At 35.9% G+C, this 18,847-nt stretch overlaps 1 protein-coding gene across 2 annotated transcripts in view; it reads left to right on the forward strand.

Moving 5' to 3' along the window:
* LOC106062159 (solute carrier organic anion transporter family member 1B3-like) overlaps positions 1-13,899 on the forward strand; it is a 32,845-nt gene extending 18,946 nt beyond the window's left edge. For both annotated transcript variants that reach the window (XM_056036166.1, XM_056036165.1), the window contains exons 10-18: positions 1,889-2,050; positions 2,711-2,847; positions 3,796-3,960; positions 5,956-6,142; positions 7,476-7,602; positions 8,350-8,519; positions 12,158-12,219; positions 12,900-12,999; positions 13,234-13,899. In XM_056036166.1, the coding sequence (XP_055892141.1) occupies positions 1,889-2,050; positions 2,711-2,847; positions 3,796-3,960; positions 5,956-6,142; positions 7,476-7,602; positions 8,350-8,519; positions 12,158-12,219; positions 12,900-12,999; positions 13,234-13,450 (1,327 nt within the window). In that variant the 3' untranslated portion in view covers positions 13,451-13,899. The remainder of the gene's footprint in view (positions 1-1,888; positions 2,051-2,710; positions 2,848-3,795; positions 3,961-5,955; positions 6,143-7,475; positions 7,603-8,349; positions 8,520-12,157; positions 12,220-12,899; positions 13,000-13,233) is intronic.
* The last annotated feature ends 4,948 nt before the right edge of the window (positions 13,900-18,847 follow it).

Below are 18,847 nucleotides of genomic sequence, written 5' to 3' on the forward strand. Positions count from 1 at the left end.
TGGTATTACGTCATTGTTGGTTGTTTATGTTTTGTGCGCAAGCAAAAGGATTCAGAGCATACAAAAGTGGGAAAGATCCATATCTCGTTATTCTCGAGTATAGAAATACTCCGAAAAGTGGACTGCCATATTCACCATCACAACTGCTGACGAGTAGAAAACTCAGGGAATCATTCCAACTGAATCGGTAGCTGAAAATGCAGAGACATTACTCAACGAACGACAGATGAAAAGCAAAGTGAATTACAATGCAAAAGCAAGACTACCTAAAGATTATTCTGTCGGAGAGTTCGTCTAGGTCAAACATGGCAGAAAGCAGTTGTCATAAAAAACATTCAGCACCCAGATCTTACATCATAAAGACAAACGGACAAACGGAAAAACATACAGAAGAAATCAACGCTTTTTGAATAAGAGTTTCGATGAAGACATCTCTGGGTACTATGATACCGATGAAGACAATGAACTGCAAACTGTTGGAACAAACGAAACAGACAGTTATAGACCAACGTCTAGAGAACTTGTTGTGCCAGTCAAGACAACCAGGAGTGGACGAATTGTTAAAGTTCCTAGTAGACAGGGCCGGCCTTAGGCCACTGCAGCCTAAGCGGTCGCAGTGGGCCCCGCGCTTTCATAGGACCCGCGCTAATTCTAAGTGTACATTATTAAATTAAACCACTATAACGTATATAAAAAACAGGGTTTTCGCGACCTCCTGATTTTCCAGGGCCTCCAGGAAATCTCATGAAAAGTCAAAATATACGATAAAGTCCTGAACTTTTTTTGAATTTATTCAAATCTCCTGAAGAATAGAAGAAATTGACATTTTGGGCTGCCTATAAAAAAAAAGTGGCATTGCGAGCTTTCATTTGATAAAAATGTATTGCAAAGACGAAAGTAGGCCTATTTTCTAATTCAAAAAAAAATAAAAAAATATTGACATTATGCTCATCCCTACCCAGACTAGGCCCCGCGCGATCCGTTTCGCATAGGGCCCCGCAAATTTAGGAACTTTAAAAGGAAGGTTGTGATAATAACTTCAAAAGGAAGGATGTGCTAATATTATATGATATTACGTCATTGTTTGTTGTTTATGTTTTGTGCGAAAGCAAAAGGATTAGATGGAAATAAAAATAGAGTTTCCATTGGATTGAGGAAAGATGAATAGAGGGATAATAACTCGAGTGTGAAGTTTAATTCTGAAATTATAGACGCCACACCCGAATAATGGACTATTCTAGAATTATTAAGAATAACTTTTGGATCTGTTATACTCGATTCTCTAAATTTTGCTTCAAGGTTAATTAGTGTAGCCATAAAATACTCGCCATTTAGATCTATTATTAGTAAAGGTAACAAGATACCTGGAATTCGCTGTATGTTATGCAGTTTTATTCGTGGCAACAAAGTTTAAAATGTAAAACTAACTTTAAAAAAAATTTGATCTCTGTGGGAAAAAATATTTTTAAAATGTCAACAAAGTCAACGTACTGATAGACCTAGATCTAGGTTTGGTCTTTGTGAAAAATTTAATCCATAAATGTTGAAAAAAAAAGACACCCTTTGACACTATTTGTCAATCAGTATATTAATTTATGTATTTACAAATAAATTTCGGACACCCATTTGGGGGCCCCCCCTATGTGGGGGCCCGGGGGGATTTTAAAATTCTCCCCCCCCTCCCCCCCCCTTAGTTACGCCACTGGCTAAACCTGGAGTCTTTCTCTGGGGGTGGGGATTGTGGCGGGGTAAAATGTTCCATTTTTCTCTTTTAAATCTAATATTCATTAAATATTAAGAAAACAATAATCTCTATATAAGTCGTATGAAGGAGGTATTGTCGTTTTAAAAATGTATTTTATATGTTTTTCTTGATTGGTCTATACAGAACTGCCGAGAGAAAGGTGTCAGTACCTCGAATAGTGCTAGAGGAAGAGGGCCAGGGAAGCAAAGACTTGAGTGACCATACTGACGGTATTAATGGTCATCCTAAGCACATGTACGAGCGAAAAGGTTCAGTAGCATCTGTGAATGTACCAATGGCCAGAAAGTTAGTACTTTTAAAACTAACATAATTCTAAACAAATAACTTTCTAATGTACCATTATGGAATTCTTATTTTGTAATAATTAAAAAATTAGATATTTTAGTGATAGAGTTGATGAAGGAAGGTTTTGTTGCTTTATTTTTCGTATTTGAAGGCAATTGTTGGAATATCATTCAATTCTATTAAGATCGCTTGACAGAGTTATTCTACTATAGTTTGACACAGTTGTTCCCCTTTGTGCTATTAATATCGCTTGTGCGTAATGCTCATCATTATGCTCATTACAAGAGTACAAAGATTAATAAATATAATCTTTTTTAGTGATCTCCAAAAGCATATGCAGACACTGATTCTCTTTTATTACAACTTCAATTCGTAATTCTGATTACCTATTATATATCGATTAATCCAACAATGAATCTGCTATCGCAATTTTCGTGAGTACGAAACACACACGCATTGCACATTTCATAAGTTTGGACTCTTGGTTTGATCAGGGTTCTCTTGCCATCCGTGTTGTCTATCCTGCAACACAAGAGCCCCTTCCCTGGGGCGCAACCCAGGCGTAAGCAAAGCCCTAAGTCATAACCGAATAGGGTTTTATTGTGTGTATGTAAATTGAAGAAGCACTTAAATGTAATACAATTATCTTTCTGTGTTTAGATTAAGCTTATTTCCGCCCCTGGAAGGCCCGACCGAGAGAAAAGTCAGCCTAAGCGGGGACATTGTTTTTGACCAACCGGTCAAATCAAAGCCTGCTAATAAACCAAATGAAAGCGCATTTAAAGAACTTATTAAAGGTATTTGTTTTTGTTTTTTTACAAAGCGTATTTCAAATCACTCTACCTGCCTGTCCGTCTGTCTGGTAAAACAGTTTGGATTGGCTTGTGACTTGAGGAGGCTTGAACCCTTTAGTTGGGATAAAAGTAGTACAACTTTATATATGTATATATATATATATGTATGCGTAAAAAAAAAAACAACAATTGGTAAAAATATCTCTGATAGCATACATTTATTATTTTTAGTCTAGATACTGAAAATTTTTTTAATAACATGACTGATTCAAAATAATAGAAATAATTACGCTTCATATTACCTTATTTTTTTATTTTTTTTTTTTATTTTTTTTTATTTTTTGATTTTTTTTACAAGTATTTTCTACATTTTGTTTTTAAGCTTTTCTTTTGGGTTGATTGCCATGGTTTAACATGTAAGTATAGAATCCTTATCAAACAATAAATGCTGATCCGTACAGTTAAATTTCGAAGCAAACGGCTCGCGAACAAGACATTTGAAAATTTCTTATAAAGACCGCGGGATACACATTTGAGAGCAACAAAAAATTCACTGCCTTTGACAGACGTAGATGCCGGACAACTGTTTTAAATGTGTTGGATGTGGATAAATATGTAGGTCACTGCTGGGACTGTGTAGCCACGCGAAATACTGTACTGCTCAATAATCTTCAGCCACGAAGAAAAGCCTAATTATTTATGGCGAATAGACTTTACAAAATGAATTTAATCTCTTTGAACTGTGCCATTAAACTACAAGTAGGCCTATAGAACAAAATCTGAATGATGGCTGCCATTTCACTTGTATGACATTTATTAATAGGATGAAATGAAGCTATTTGAAATACTACAATTACTTAAGCACAATAGGCCTAACTATTTGTTTTAAACTTCCATCCAAATGTCTACCTATGTTGGTTTTATAATGTAAGTAATTGCTTTGTGTTACAGATTTACCCAAGTCCTTCTTACGTTTAATGAAGACACCAATGTTCGTATTGTCCATCATCGACATCTGCGCCATTTCTATCCCCCTCTCCGGCATGTACATGTTTCGGAATGTCTACATGACCATGGAATACAACGTAGCGATGTCTGAAGTAGCACTGGCTACAAGTAAGTGATTTATGTCTGAAGTAGCTCTAGCTACCTGTTAGTGATTTATGTCTGGAGTAGCACTTATCACCAGTAGAGATTTATGTCTGAAGTAGCACTGGCAACCAGTAATTGATTTATGTCAGAATTATCACTGGCTACCAGAAAGTGATTTATATCTGAAGTAGAAGTAGCTACCTGTAAATGATTTATGTCTGAAGTAACACTTACCATCAGAAAGAGATTTATGTCTGAGGTAGCACTGGCTACCAGAAAGTGATTTATATCTGAAGTAGCACTAGCTACCTGTTCGTGATTTATGTCTGAAATAACACTTACCACCAGTAAGAGATTTATGTCTGTAGTACCACTGGCAACCAGTAATTGATTTATATCAGAATTATCCCTGGCTACTAGAAAGGGATTTATATCTGATGTAGCACTGGCTACCATGTAAGTGATTTATGTCAGAATTATCATTAGCTACCAATAATTGATTTATGTCTGAAGTAACGCTTACCACCAATAAGAGATTTATGTCTGAAGTAGCACTAGCAACCAGTAATTGATTTATGTCAGAATTATCACTGGCTACCAGAAAGTGATTTATATCTGAAGTAGAACTGGCTACCAGTAAGTGATTTAGGTATGATGTAGCACTAGCTACCATGTAAGTGACCTATGCCAGAATTATCACTGGCTACCAGTAATTGATTTATGTCTGAAGTGACACTTACCACCATTTAATGATTGATGTCTGAAGTAGCACTGGCAACCAGTAAATGATTTATGTCAGAATTATCACTGGCTACCAGAAAGTGATTTATATCTGAAGTAGAACTGGCTAAGTGATTTAGGTATGATGTAGCACTGGCTACCATGTAAGTGACTTATGTTTAAAGTAGCACTGGCTACCAGTAAGTGGCTTATGTCTGATGTAGCACTAGCTACCAGTAAGGGATTTTAGTTTAATAGCAGTGTGCTTAGTGTGTTCTACTTAAAACAGTGTTTCTCAAACGGTAGTGGTCCACGAACCCCTAGGGGTCCCCGAGACGGCCGAAGGGGACCCGCAGAAAGAGGAAACTAGTACACAATTAAAATAACTTCTTCCCTAGAAGCCAGTTAATCCTATCAGATAATTTGAATAATATTTAACTCGACACTCAATACTGTTTAATATGTTTGTTACGTAGTATTCTGTGACGGCCTAACCCTAAAAAAAAAAGATTTAAACGTTTTTCTTCTTTGGATTCTTTTTTATAGGGTCTTGAACCCCTTTGCAAATGGACAAACTCATATCCCATACTAATGCGGGAGCAGCTTATTGAAAGAAATATCCACAAACGAGAAACTTAAACCATTTCATCACAAATACAAGAAACCGACTCGAGATTTGTGTTCGTTGAGCCGGGCGTGAATAGACTCATAAAATCTCATCAATCTCTTTTCATTTTTTTTTTCCTTTTTTAATAAATAAACACTCCTTCTACAAAGTGAGTGATTTTTTAAATACATTTGTTACTTATTTAGTCTACATTTATGTAGCTTTTTCACTTAGGAGTCCTTGTGCAGTTTTGATTATATAAGGGGTACCGTGGTAAAAAAAAAGTTTGAGAACTTCTGCCTTGAAATTTTCTACATCATATCATGTGTAGTTGTTTTTTCAATAGGTGTATGTGGGACAAATCATGAGAGAACAATAATTTTAAAGCGAGAGAAAAAAAAACAATATTTATATTCTACTTATTTATGGATTAAATCTGCACTAGGATATCATGTTTCCAGAACAATGACAAACCTGACTCTTATCGAATTGGGCAAATGTGAACTCTTAAATTTATAAATTTAAATTTAGAACAGGTTTTAAATTCGAGACACACATATTGGAAGCCGAAGCTCTGACCGTCGCGTGTTTAATTAACATGAAGCTATCGTGTATTACGTATAGAAGTATGATTTGTTGAGGCTTTTCTTCATTTTTTTAACTAAGGAGCTTCTACTGTGCTTTATTTTCAGGTGTGACGTCAGCTATCGGGTCAATGACCGGCTCAGTCATAGCCTCGTGGCTGTGCACCAAGGCCAACAGTAAACTGGCCTTACAGTGGATCATCATGGGGACCTACTTTGTCCAGCTGGCGGTCAATCCTTTGTTCTTGATCTTTGGCTGTGACAACAAATCTGTTTACGGAGCCAGTGGATCAATGTAAGACTACGTATAACAGAAAAAAATGAGAGAGAGAGAGAGAGACTGAGAGAGAGAGAGAGCGAGAGAGACTGAGAGAGAGAGAGCAAGAGAGAGTGAGATAGATGGATGGGTATTTGGGTGTTAACTCTTTCTCTCCGTAATTATTTTCCCACTTTTTGAAGGAATTCTTTATTTGGCTCATTACTATTTCACTTCCCTGTTATGATTGGGCTTCAATAGCCTTGTTGTTTGTTATCAGAAAATGTTGTATTTGGTATTGCATTAAATGGGAATGCATGCTCTTTTTATATAATTCAAAGTCAAGTTCAAAAAATTAATCATTAATTTAATTTAATGAGGTCAATATCAACGATGGTATCGTCGATTAGGAGAGAAAGAGTTAAGGAGTGTGTGTGTTTGTCCAATGATATTAAGAAGAAAGGGAGCATTCATTGTTATGTATTTCTCTTCTGGCTTTATGTACTTGCTGACACTCAATCAATGCAAAGAACTTATCATTTCCAATTTCTGTTTCCGATAAATTTATTTTCTATAAACTCTTAGAGATTTGTCACTCTACACGAGTATGTAGAAAACTGTACAATATTAGCATTTCACTTTACTTATTTGTACTTTACTTTACTTTTCTGTACTTTTCTGTACATTTCTGTACATTTCTGTACTTTACTGTACTTTACTGCACTCTACTGTACTTTACTGTACTTTACTGTTCTTTAGTTTACTTTACTGTACTGTAGTGTACTTTAGTGTAATTTACTGCACTTTACTGTACTTTACTGCACTCAATTGTACTTCACTGTACTTTACTGCACTTTGCTGCACCCAATTGTACTTTACTGTACTTTACTGCACTTTACTGCACTTTACTGCACTTTACTATACTTTATTGTACTTCAATGTCTCTCACTCTGCACTTAACTCTTCTCAACGTGCACCGAGCCACATTCCGGTTTACTGACCTCTCCGAATCGTTCTCATGTCTACCGACTCTTGACAGAACTGACCAATACACGTCTCACTTCCACTGTATCGACTGTAACTCTGGTTTATATTAGGTCCAACAGACTTCTAGATAATGTCAGAAATATACAGCGTCAGTAGCGTTTCCATTGAGAAAGCTCACGTGACCGTATCTCGAACTATCTAGATGCCGTCTTGTTTGTCTTGTTACACACGCAGATTCTTGAAACAGGCTGACCTCAGTCACATGACCCCAAGGGGTCACGGACGGCGACCTCTATCAGTGCAGCTTGTTCATTTAAAACAAAATATTTTCGTCAATACTTATCTACTTATATTAATTTTCTTGTTTTCATAACATCAACATCAGTGGCCTCCCCATCAACCTGACAGCCGGCTGTGACTGCACCTACAGCAAACAGCTTCTTTCCTGCGGAGATGACGGCAACAACTACCTGTCTCCATGTCACGCTGGATGTACAGGTGTCAATGGCAAGGTAAGAATGAAAGGAGGATGATCTCTTGGAACTAAATGAGGACCGTCAAATGTCAGTGGTGTCAGAAGATACTGACTTGAGTTGGTACAAACATCGTTTGGTAGTGGTGTCAGTGGGCACCGTCTCTCCCCCATAGTGCGATCTAGTTAAATATCGATGACCACTGTTTTTAGACTTCAATTGTTTCATTCACATAATAAAGGTGAGGGCGACCATTTTTTTTTACACACTCTTGACATGTTCTTCTTCTTCCTCGTTCTCATTGTTATGTTGGAGTGTTCAGATGACTAAACCAATACATGAGATGAACTGCGCAGTGGTTTCCTAATCAGGAAGCTCTCCATGTAGTTTTCTTTCTATTGGCGTGATTTGGGGCCAGTGTATTGTTCGGGTTTCTTGGTAAAGAGAGCAGTTTTGAAGGACAGGGTCAGCATTCTCTCTTGACACTCCACATGGGCAGATTTCATTGGTTCCAATTCCTAATTAGGTCAAATCTTGTCATGTGATTTTCAGGATCCTTCAAAAGAAGTGCAAATGAAATAAATTTAATTTCCCGTATTGATCATACTTTTTATTAAGTACTTGTGGTAAATATATTTGCCAGGTTTTACCTCACATCAGAAATTTAAATTAATTTAATTTTTTCTACACCTACCTCAACTTAACTCCACCCTTTTTTCAATGTGCATTTTGCAGTTATATCTTTTTTTATATATATATATATATTTTTTTTTAAATCATGTCTAGATATTCACAGACTGCCTAGGACTAGTAAACACTTCCTTCGGGACTACAGTGACACCTGGTGTGTGTTCGTCTGAGTGTCATACGAACTTTTTAATCTATGCCATACTTCATGGAGTCCAGTACATGGTAGAAGGGGGAACCATGATACCCAGATGGCTACTTATATTAAGGTATGATAATCCTCTATCATCAGTCCTGTAGCGTTCGTCGTACGGGAGCTGAGACCGCGAAACAAGATGGCCACACTTTTCCCGCTCAGCAGCTTTTCGTAGCAGGATATAAAAAGAAGAGGCCAGTCCAGGGGCGGACTGGGTATCAAAATCGGCCCGGGCATTACCATATAAACCGGCCCACTAATGTCATGTCATATTTTTTCGGTGTGTGTGTGTGGGAGGGGATTTTAAACCTCTCCGCAATTTATATATACATACATATATATATATATATATATATATATATATTAGTGTGTGTCTATATGTAATTAATCTTCATTACATTTTTATCTTTCATTCTTTCAAACGTTCTTTCTACCCTAGAATACTCTCTTCCTATAATTAGTGAAAGGCAGTACACACCGACAAGGGACAGCTAGGAAGCGCTCCCCTAGTGGAATCCGGGGCTTTTTAAGCATTATTTCCGTTATTTTAAGTTTTAAAAAATGCATATTTTGAGGTATCTACAGTGCAATTAGCCTGCTACTCTTCCACTGAAAAAATCAAAAACTAAATCTTCTATTCAGTGGAGTCCAGCGACTGGTAGAAAAAGGTAAAATGCTTTAGTTTTTGTATTGGAGGTGTTGGGGGGAGAGGGAAACCACAAAACCCCTTTTGGCTACGCTTATGAAATTTGGTGACTGTAGTTTGCTTAAGTTGGCTGCACTGGGGAAGTAAGTAAAGTTTCCCTTTCAGACAATGAGATCTGAGGCCGGTGGTGGTTTGAACTCCTCCCCTCTCGGCTACGCCCATGTGTTTTATCATAGGTGTAAGCCTAATTCTATTCAAAATATATAAAGTTTGATAACGCATCGAAAACTGGAAGTATGCTTTCGTAGGCTTACATAATGTATTCTATTTATACATGTATGTAGTCTGAAAACTATAAACACTACAATATCAGCCTTAATGAGTTTCAAACTTTTTGGTATTACTTATAGATTACAGACGTTTCTTCAAAAAAATAAAAATAATTAGGTCCTACGCATTTCACGTGTCAATCTAGTCATGCATATAGATCTGTGACTTAAAATATGCTAAGTCATTGGTTTTCCTGGCTGACTCAGGCAACCCATTCCTTTAAAGTGGTATCACAACAAATACAAAACTAGGGGTCTATCGAGCCGTCGTTCTCCTTACATTGCTCTATGACTCAAAAACATGGATAGTGTTCAGTTAACATGCAAAGAAACTGAATCACTACCACATGTCTGTGAAAAATACTGAATGTCAAATGGCAAGACAAAATACCAGATACTGAAGTCCTTCAAAGAGCAGGTCTGCAAAGCATCCACACAATCCTGATGTAGTCCCAGCTGCGATGGGCAGGACACGTATGCAGCATGGAAGACCACCGCATCCCTAAACGACTCTTGTATGGCCAACTAAGCGAAGGAAAGCGCTCGCAGGTTGTCAAGAAAGCGCTTCAGGGACACCCTCAAAGCTTCTCTGAAGGCGTTCAGCATAGACCCAGCCACCTTGGAGACAGAGGCACATGACAGAGCATGGAAACCGGCGCTCAGGTTGCTGAGGAAAAGAGAACAAAGCTGGCAGAAGAAAAACGCGAGAGAAGAAAAGCAAGGCCAATGACACTAGCTCCAGCTGGAATAACCTGCCTAGTATGCGGCAGAACATTCCGGGATCATATAGGTCTCACCAGCCACACAAGGAGACATAAAACCCCAGTGCAAAGCCCTCAGCCCCCTGGAAGAAAAGGTGGTCATAATCGAACTACGATGGATGAACTATACATATTCCTTTACAAGATAAGAGAAAGCAGAACGGTTAGAGGGGTACTTCTAAATGTGAAAAGCTCTTGCTTCGTCCTAGTACATTCTCAAAAACGCGATATGTAAATATATTATTTAAAATATAAATGATTCTAAATCTCCTTTCATTAAATATCGGATGTGACAGCGCTACATAAATTATTGTAATTATTGTAATAATTTTCATCATCAATGACTTCATACTAAGCATAAGTTTGCCATTAATCATATAATCATAACGGTATAAATATCGATTTCGATCTAGATTTATGTTTTAATTAAATAATTATTTTTTTTGTAAGCCTTAAGTGTAGTATTTTTAGATCTATGTTATTACAAATAAATAACAAGAAACTTACTTTTTTCTTTTCAAATCGCAGAAACTAGAACTTTATACGGTTATACCCATATTGAGATATGAATATGTTGGGTGGTTTGCAATTTCGCGGTTGTGTGTATGTGTTTAAGTCAACTTCTATTAAGTTTTGTTAATTGTCTCCCCTTTTGCCGCGTTATATCCATGTTTTCTAACTTAACCTCTCCCATCCCTCTTTTTCGTTAACTTTCATGGAACCACCAAAAGACGGGTGAGGGAAGGAGTAAAACAAAAATAGGAGTGCCATCAAAGGCCCATGCCGACCAGCAAAATGATCAGGCCAAACAGAGTCTTGAAGACATCAAAGTGGTGTTGAAGGCCAAGCCGCTCGAACATAGCAGAAAGTACGGTCTAACGTTTTACAATGATAACACGTACAGTGTATAGTATAATTCTTAAATTTATTCTTGTTGAATTTCAAACAAAATTAATTGTAATAATAATTTATAAAAAACAACAACAAGAAAACGTGTTCGAGCCTTTGTGCCTTGCTGCTGTCACTTTTTTTTTAAGTTGTCTGCATTTAACTTTTTTTTTTTGGTCGCGACCAGACCGGCCCATTTGGTACCGGCCCACCGGGCATTTGCCCGTTTGCCCATATAGCCAGTCCGCCCCTGGGCCAGTCCGATGTGTTACGCTGTCTGTCCAGGTTTTCTTTGTGCCTTTCTTTCTTCTAGCTTATCCTGTACTGTACCTTGAAGGATAAATCAAGGCACCCTTCAATCATTTGTAGTATTATATATGCATCGTTGCGGGCTAGCGATCATATTGGAGTTTATTATGCGAATTCATGTTTATAGTACAGAAATTAAACCCTTGGTGTTGTGGATGGATGTCGATCTGGTAGAGAAGTCAACCGATATAGGCGTTTAATATCTTAACTTATAAAGCTTGAAATGACTTGAATAAAATTGTTTGTGAACAATATGATATAGTATTTAGCTACTTTCATTTTTACATTAATACATTCGTAAGGTTTATTAAAAAAAAAAAAGAAAAATACGATTAATATAAGTAAAGTCAATAGTTTTAAATTAGAAGTGGTGTTACTCGTGTAATAAACATGATAAAGTTAGCATTAGTTTTGGCATGTATTGTTGCAAAGTTAGATACCAGGACAAAAGTTTTCAATAGAGTAATAATACATTCGTCACAAATTATTTAACACTATATTTGAAGAACTCAGAGACATCCTTTATTTAGAAAACAACAACTATAACATAATGTAAATAAACAACACTTAATTATTAATTTCACATGCATATATGATAAAGATAAACTACTTCTGTCTAAATATTCACACAGTGCTCGATCTAAATTGCTGTGTTTGAACGTAAAATATGTCAAATATTTTGGGTAAAAACTTTCTTTTAAAGTAAAGTTTGATTGACAAATTAAAGTTCTATAATCTATACATTCAACATTTTCTTTCTTTGTGTGTCTCTGTCTAGAGTTGTCGAACCCCAAGACCGAGGATTTGCCACAAGTTTCTATATCTTCTTCTATAACATCAGTAAGTGGCCACGAGTCAGACACTGAAGTACACATAATCCATATTGAACATTACTTTTAAAGAAATTATTACCATACATGTACACATAATTAGATAATACAATAATACTTAAATGCATAGTCTCCCTTCCGCTAAGTGGGAAAGTAAATGTAGAAGCTGCCCCCGTGGGTGAAGCTTAGTAACTTAAGCACCATACTCCTGTTAGTGATAATCGTCTCAACGGACCCAATGTTTGTAAGTCCACTGACCCATTATATTTTAGATGAAGGAGTGCTTATATCCATTACCGTTTGCGGCAATGACAACGTTACAGACCTCAAAACTATGCTGCTTTGCTGCTATACCCTAACTATACTGCTTTGCTGCTACACCCTAACTATGCTGCTGTGCGGCTACACCCTAACTATGCTGCTTTGCGGCTATACCCTAACTATGCTGCTTAGCGGCTATACCCTAACTATGCTGCTTAGCGGCTGTACCCTAACTTATAAAAGACTTGGAGAGTCAACATACATATATACAAGAAATGCTCGGATTAGAATACAGAATATAATACGCCACTATATCAAGGCTGTCCTAAAGGGCGATCAGCAGTATCTGATTCTGATTCTTTGATGTTCCTTCTGATGCGCATCCGAAATGACATGGAAGTAATTGCAGACTTTTCTTTCTTTTCACAGTGAGTATACCATCCTCCAACGTGTTTGGTAAATTCATAGATAATGCCTGCTTCATATGGGACGGTCAGCTGTGTAACCTGTACAATCGTGATACTATCAGGTAGGTCTAGGTCACTCCACTGCCTGTCACTGTGTTTTTCTAATAAAGCACTAATAAATCTAGATACCTTGTACATTGCCAAGAGCATTGCTTAGAATACGAATACGTAGATTTCAATAGTTCTTGATCTTATATATTCCAAGTTCACATAACTCTATGAATTCGTCTGGATGTTGGTAGGTTTTCTTGATATATTATAACATTATTATTATTTTACGCTGTGTGTTCCTTCAGGTATTTAATGTCCGGTCTTGACGTCGGCGTGAACCTCCTGTCCGTAGTGACCAATTTTCCAATGATCATTATCTTGTGGCTGGAGTTGAGGAAGACGAGGAGAGAAACGAAAAAGGAGAAGGACGATGATAAGGACGACAAGAAAGACAAGGAAAAGGCAATCACAGATGAAGCCAAGGACAATACAAAGCCAGAAACAGAGATTTACCAATTTTGAGATGAATATGTTGTAAACAAATGAATTATTAAAAATACAAGCAAAAACTAGTACAATGACGGTTGCTGACTTTTAGAGCAATTATGTGGTAAAAAGAATGATACAAATTCTAAGAAAGTAATTTTGTTTTCAATGGCATGAACCACCGGTTGTTTGTTTACATTAAAACTCATGACCACTTTCTTGGCTATTCTTAATTGTACCACATATTCCACATCTCACTGACCATTTTAAAAAAATTTCAATGACTATTTTTCCACATAATATATGACTTGATATTCTAGGATGCAAATTTCTACAATAGCTATTCGTTACGCATTGTAAGATTCAATGTATTTACCCATTTAATACCCTATTAAGACTGCTATTATATATAATATTTATTGAACTTTGTATTGCATGTAACATACAATTTGGAAGTGCTGTTTTATTAAAAGATATATATTACATTTTTTTTACAAATATTTCTTTCGCTTTTAAATTGTTAACTCTAAGTTTTGGAAAAAAAAAAGTGTTGCATCTAGCAGTAGATTTAGTGTGTGTTTGTGTGATGGGGGAGGAGGGGAGACAATCAGAGGGAATGTCTTTGAAGTCGGTTCATTCAAAGTAAAAAAAAGGTTTAAAAAAGCACGAATAATACACTTTTTTCAACGAATTCATCCGACAAATTAAGGCGCTGTCTTCGAGTCTAAATTTAAAAAACAACAAAGAATGATACAGGATTTCAAGTGAATTTATAGACCCAGCTTTGACCTACTTATTTTGTCAACCTAAATGCTCAGAAAATATTGTCATGGCTCCATAATACACAGTAATACATTACCACAACATAGTTTAGCAGTTAACATGCTCGAATACATTGACACACGAAATGCGTAGGACGTAACAATATTCTCCTTTGAAGTAACGTTCGTTATCTATAAGAGAATATATTTTTGGTAGGTCTCATCAATCTAAAAGAGAGAACTTATTTATCCTTTTACTTGAAGTCAAGCAATATTTATATTTGCCTGTTTATGTCTGTGTGTATATCCAAATGTATATATGAATCTTTGTATGCATGTCTGCATCTCTGAATGTTTGTATTTATGTACTATACAGGCTTATAATATAATCTAATTTCGTTACTTGTTTGTCTGTTGGTGGGTGGACGAGGTTCTTGAAAACGGATCTAACGTGTACTTGCCAGAATTTTAATGATAATTAAGAATGACTTCTTTTTTTAGTTATCAATAATTATGATAAAAAGAAAGCAGTGTTTTACAATGTTAGCGAATAAATGGATATAAAATAATAAGGACTCGATGTGATACGTACAAATGTATTCAATATGAAAACATAATTCTAGTCTACAATATTTACTTTGTCACAAGGCTTGAAAAAGGGTCTAAGCAGAATTTAAAAGAACCTCTCCACTACTCCACATAAGATTGTCAGATTGTGATGGCACTTAGAGATCTAATAGATAAGCGTCCGTTTGATTGAACTGTTTGTCAGCAGTACACATGAGCGGACTTGGTACCATTAATCTTAATAAACAAATAGTATCGGTACTTTGATTAGGATACACCATGTGATTCTTTATTACCAGCGTTGAATTATCGGGCTCGAAGCTCCTAGTTGATATTTATATGCTAAGAGTATATGATCCGGTAACATTAAAGTCGTTTGACGGATTAAAGAGTCTTGTCGTCAATAATGTAATTTCAGTAAATCGGAGATTGGGGACTGATTTACGCCTGAGTTCTTCCATTATAAAAAGTCCGAGCGATCTAAAAGAACAAAGAGAGGAAGAAGATTCTAGTCTTGGAAAGTTAATGCAGAGAATTTAAAATGCGATTTATTTTACGTATCTCGCCTTGATAAAGCCGCGGAAAGGAGAAATTAAACGTCAAAAACAGTGAAGAGAAATAGAACTTAATAAATTTTAACAGAGGAAGTTTGAAGCGGGCTAAAGAGATACATTTTTCAATTATTTTCAATATTGATCAGTAGGCTTCTTTGAATCTGATCCAATCCATGGATTTATCCAATGGACCTCATTCACCAATCGTAAATAAACACATTTAGCCAAGTCATAAATTGATTAAAAAAGTGAAAAATACGTATCACGTGACAGCCGCTATGGATTACATAATTTGTATAGAAGAGATAGACAATCACGTGGCTAAATGTTGTTTGTTTACGATTGGTGAATGAGGTCCATTATCTCCGTGATAACAGGAAACGAGAAGCTGCTCTTAGAGAATAATGAAACAGGTCTAGTCTTGTGAACTGTTAGGTGGATTGACATCGTAAGAGGAAAACTAATCAAAGATGGAACATATTCAGGAGCTTAAAAAAGGACGGCATTACAGAGGTGCACCCCGTAAGCGCTATAAATATCAACTCAGGCGCCGTTTTGCCCTCACAGGAATTGAGAAAAGTAGCTGGCCTCTGAAACAGTTAGAGAGCCTCACAAAGATTGCTGGACAAACTTTTATACCCAAAGAAAAGCCCTTATTGAAGACAGGCGCAGAAGTAGGAAATAAAACTTAAATAGACCGCCCACGAAAAACGACTTTATCTGCACGAGTAGAGGAAAAATATGTAGGTCACTTCTGGGTCTGTGTTTTCACGTGAAACACTACACTCATCCTTAATCTTTGGAATCGAGGACATTGCCATTATGGATAGGCCTACCCATTCAAATCTATTGAAATATTCTCTCAACATCTTCTTGTTCTGTTATATCAATACATTAAGACTGTTAAGACATTGATACTAACAAATAATAATTTTTGATTAACATGAAGTGATTTGGTTTGAATAAATTAATAAAGCTATGGAGCAGTAATCACGACATTACAAAAATTGTCTTTATTATTTCCCCTTTCCATACACTTATATAAGTTTTTTTTTTTTTTTTGTTCATGCAATTTCATGAAATAAAGTCAAGGATTATGAGGTGAAATTCTCGTAGTTAGTGAGAATGAGATCAAATGTTGGAATAAATGATCGATAATGTAATCCTAAAATATTTATAGCTTAGTACAATGTAGGCAAAACAGTCTTTAACAGAATATATTCATAAATAAACGGCAAGTGATAGAGAAAATAAACAAGGGAGAAAGAGAGAAAAAGATAATAACTGTAAAAGTTTGAAAGAGGGAGAGAAGAACATTAAAAAAAAAATCAGAAAAAAAGAGAAAGAGAGAGAGAAAGAATGACTGTAAAATGGAAAGAGAAATAAAGATAGATAAAGAGAAAAAGAGTTTGAATGTAAAAAATTTAAAGAGAGAGGAATAAAGAGAAAGAAAGCGAGTGACAGTAAAAGATAGAAAGAGAGAGAGAGAGAGGAAATGACTACAAAAGATAGAGAAGAGAAAAGAAGAGAGGGCAATGAAAGAAGCCTCTAACTGGCAGTTCATATTTTCACCACTAAGGACGCAGAAGTATACTTTTTTTTTTTGAAACCTACTATACGAAAACAAAGGTGACACACATTTATGGCATTTTCTTCCTCTCTGATATTATCCACCGTATGCAGTCCAATCCAGTTAATCGGACCATAGGTTAAATGGAACCGTACGCTCAACCTGACCGATCCTACGGTGCAGAAACAGTGACTACATCGGAGCAATCACAATGTATTGACAAAAATACAATTACGCGGCAGAATCCAATTCATCGGACCAACCGGATGTGATACGATTAGCTGGATTTGAATGCACCTCATCTCTTACGGTGATAGTTTACTTTGCTGTATATTTGCTTCACACGAACAGGCTACATATAGTAGTGAAAGTTAAGAGATATAATCGTATAACTCATTGATGCCCAAACCAAGTCCTGCGGGCCACATCCGACCACTGACACAGTACCATCTGGTCCCGAATCTGTGCTCACGATGCACAATAAAGTCACATGGCTCAGTTTCATTGGTCTTGACTATTTTTTTTTTCCATTGATTCGTCCCGAAAAAGACGCTAATGTTAAAACTATGTACCGGCTTCAACACACTCACACTTATACACACACACACGTTGTTTTTTGTGACAGTACGCACAGGTATGGCGTACCGGCACCTTTTTCAATGTGGGGAAAATTATTACTTTTCTTGTATTTTAACGTTTAATATTAATTTATTAGTAGTTTAAGGCAATCCATCACTGAGTACCGGTACCTATTTTTTTTACAAATAAAAAAGCACTGTATATATATATATATATATATATATATATATATATATATATATATATATATATATATATAAGTTTATTATAATTCTATGGTGAAATATGTAATAACTTTATGTAGATATCTTACGTGTCTATAATGTTGACAATATTGTAACCACATTATTTGGCAATAGGCCCTAAATATTTATTTGACACATTAATATACGACCGAGAGGAGAATATAGTTAGTATCAAAATACGTCTGCTACTGTTGTTTGTATAGAGCTTTAATAACCACTGATACTGACAGAACATGTAAGAGGCTCTCGACCCCTTCCTCGATGTAAGATCATCAGACGTCTGTAATGGCACTTGTAAGGTAATATGATAGCACTGCATTCCACAGCCCCAGAGGCTTGATTGAATTTATTTCACCAACACACTCAATGAACTTGGTAGCATTAGTAATATTACCAAATTTAGAAATTCTTTTTTTTTTAAAAAAGCTTATTTCAACTCACTCTCCTGTCTGTCTGGTACAAAATGTGTACACGTTATTTCTCCCACTTCCCATTCTCGGATCAAGCTGAAACTTTGTACAATTATTCGTTGTTACTAAAATAAATTATCATCAATAAAAAAAGTATCCAATTATGTAATAGTCGGGTAGTAGAAACTAACAAACACTTTCTTGTCTGTTTGAACGCTGCTTTATTCATGTTAGATCGTCCATATATATAGGCCTAAAAAAAAATTATTCCCCCTATCAGTTAATGAGCACATTCTTTCGACCATGCCAGCAATGTGGGTTACTGGGTTATGGCTGTGAATGTGAAGTTCTATCTCATATATAAGCTTTGTCGTTGATGTTGTTTTAAAGAATTTTGTATATATTGCTTGTTCTCTGTATAGAAACAGAACTCAAAGAAAGGGATTTAAGATCTATATTTAACTTTTTAAGCATACAACTTAATTAATAATAATCTTTAAGACTTACCCTTCATTGGCTTATTAGTTTATCATTCTCATTGCGACCGAATAACGATATGTGGATTTATTTACTACTAGTTGACCGGCGGCGTAGCATAAATGTGCTAAAAATATGGTAAATAGTTGGCTCCGTTACTAGATAACTTCCAGTGTTCGTTACTGTTAATAGTGAATAGTTGTAAAAGTGGTGTATTTTTATAAAAAAAAAAACTGCTTGCATAGTTGATTTTAAAAATTAAAAATGTTC

The sequence above is a fragment of the Biomphalaria glabrata genome, chromosome 7, assembly GCF_947242115.1.
Source record: "Biomphalaria glabrata chromosome 7, xgBioGlab47.1, whole genome shotgun sequence".
NCBI classification, from domain to species: domain Eukaryota; kingdom Metazoa; phylum Mollusca; class Gastropoda; family Planorbidae; genus Biomphalaria; species Biomphalaria glabrata.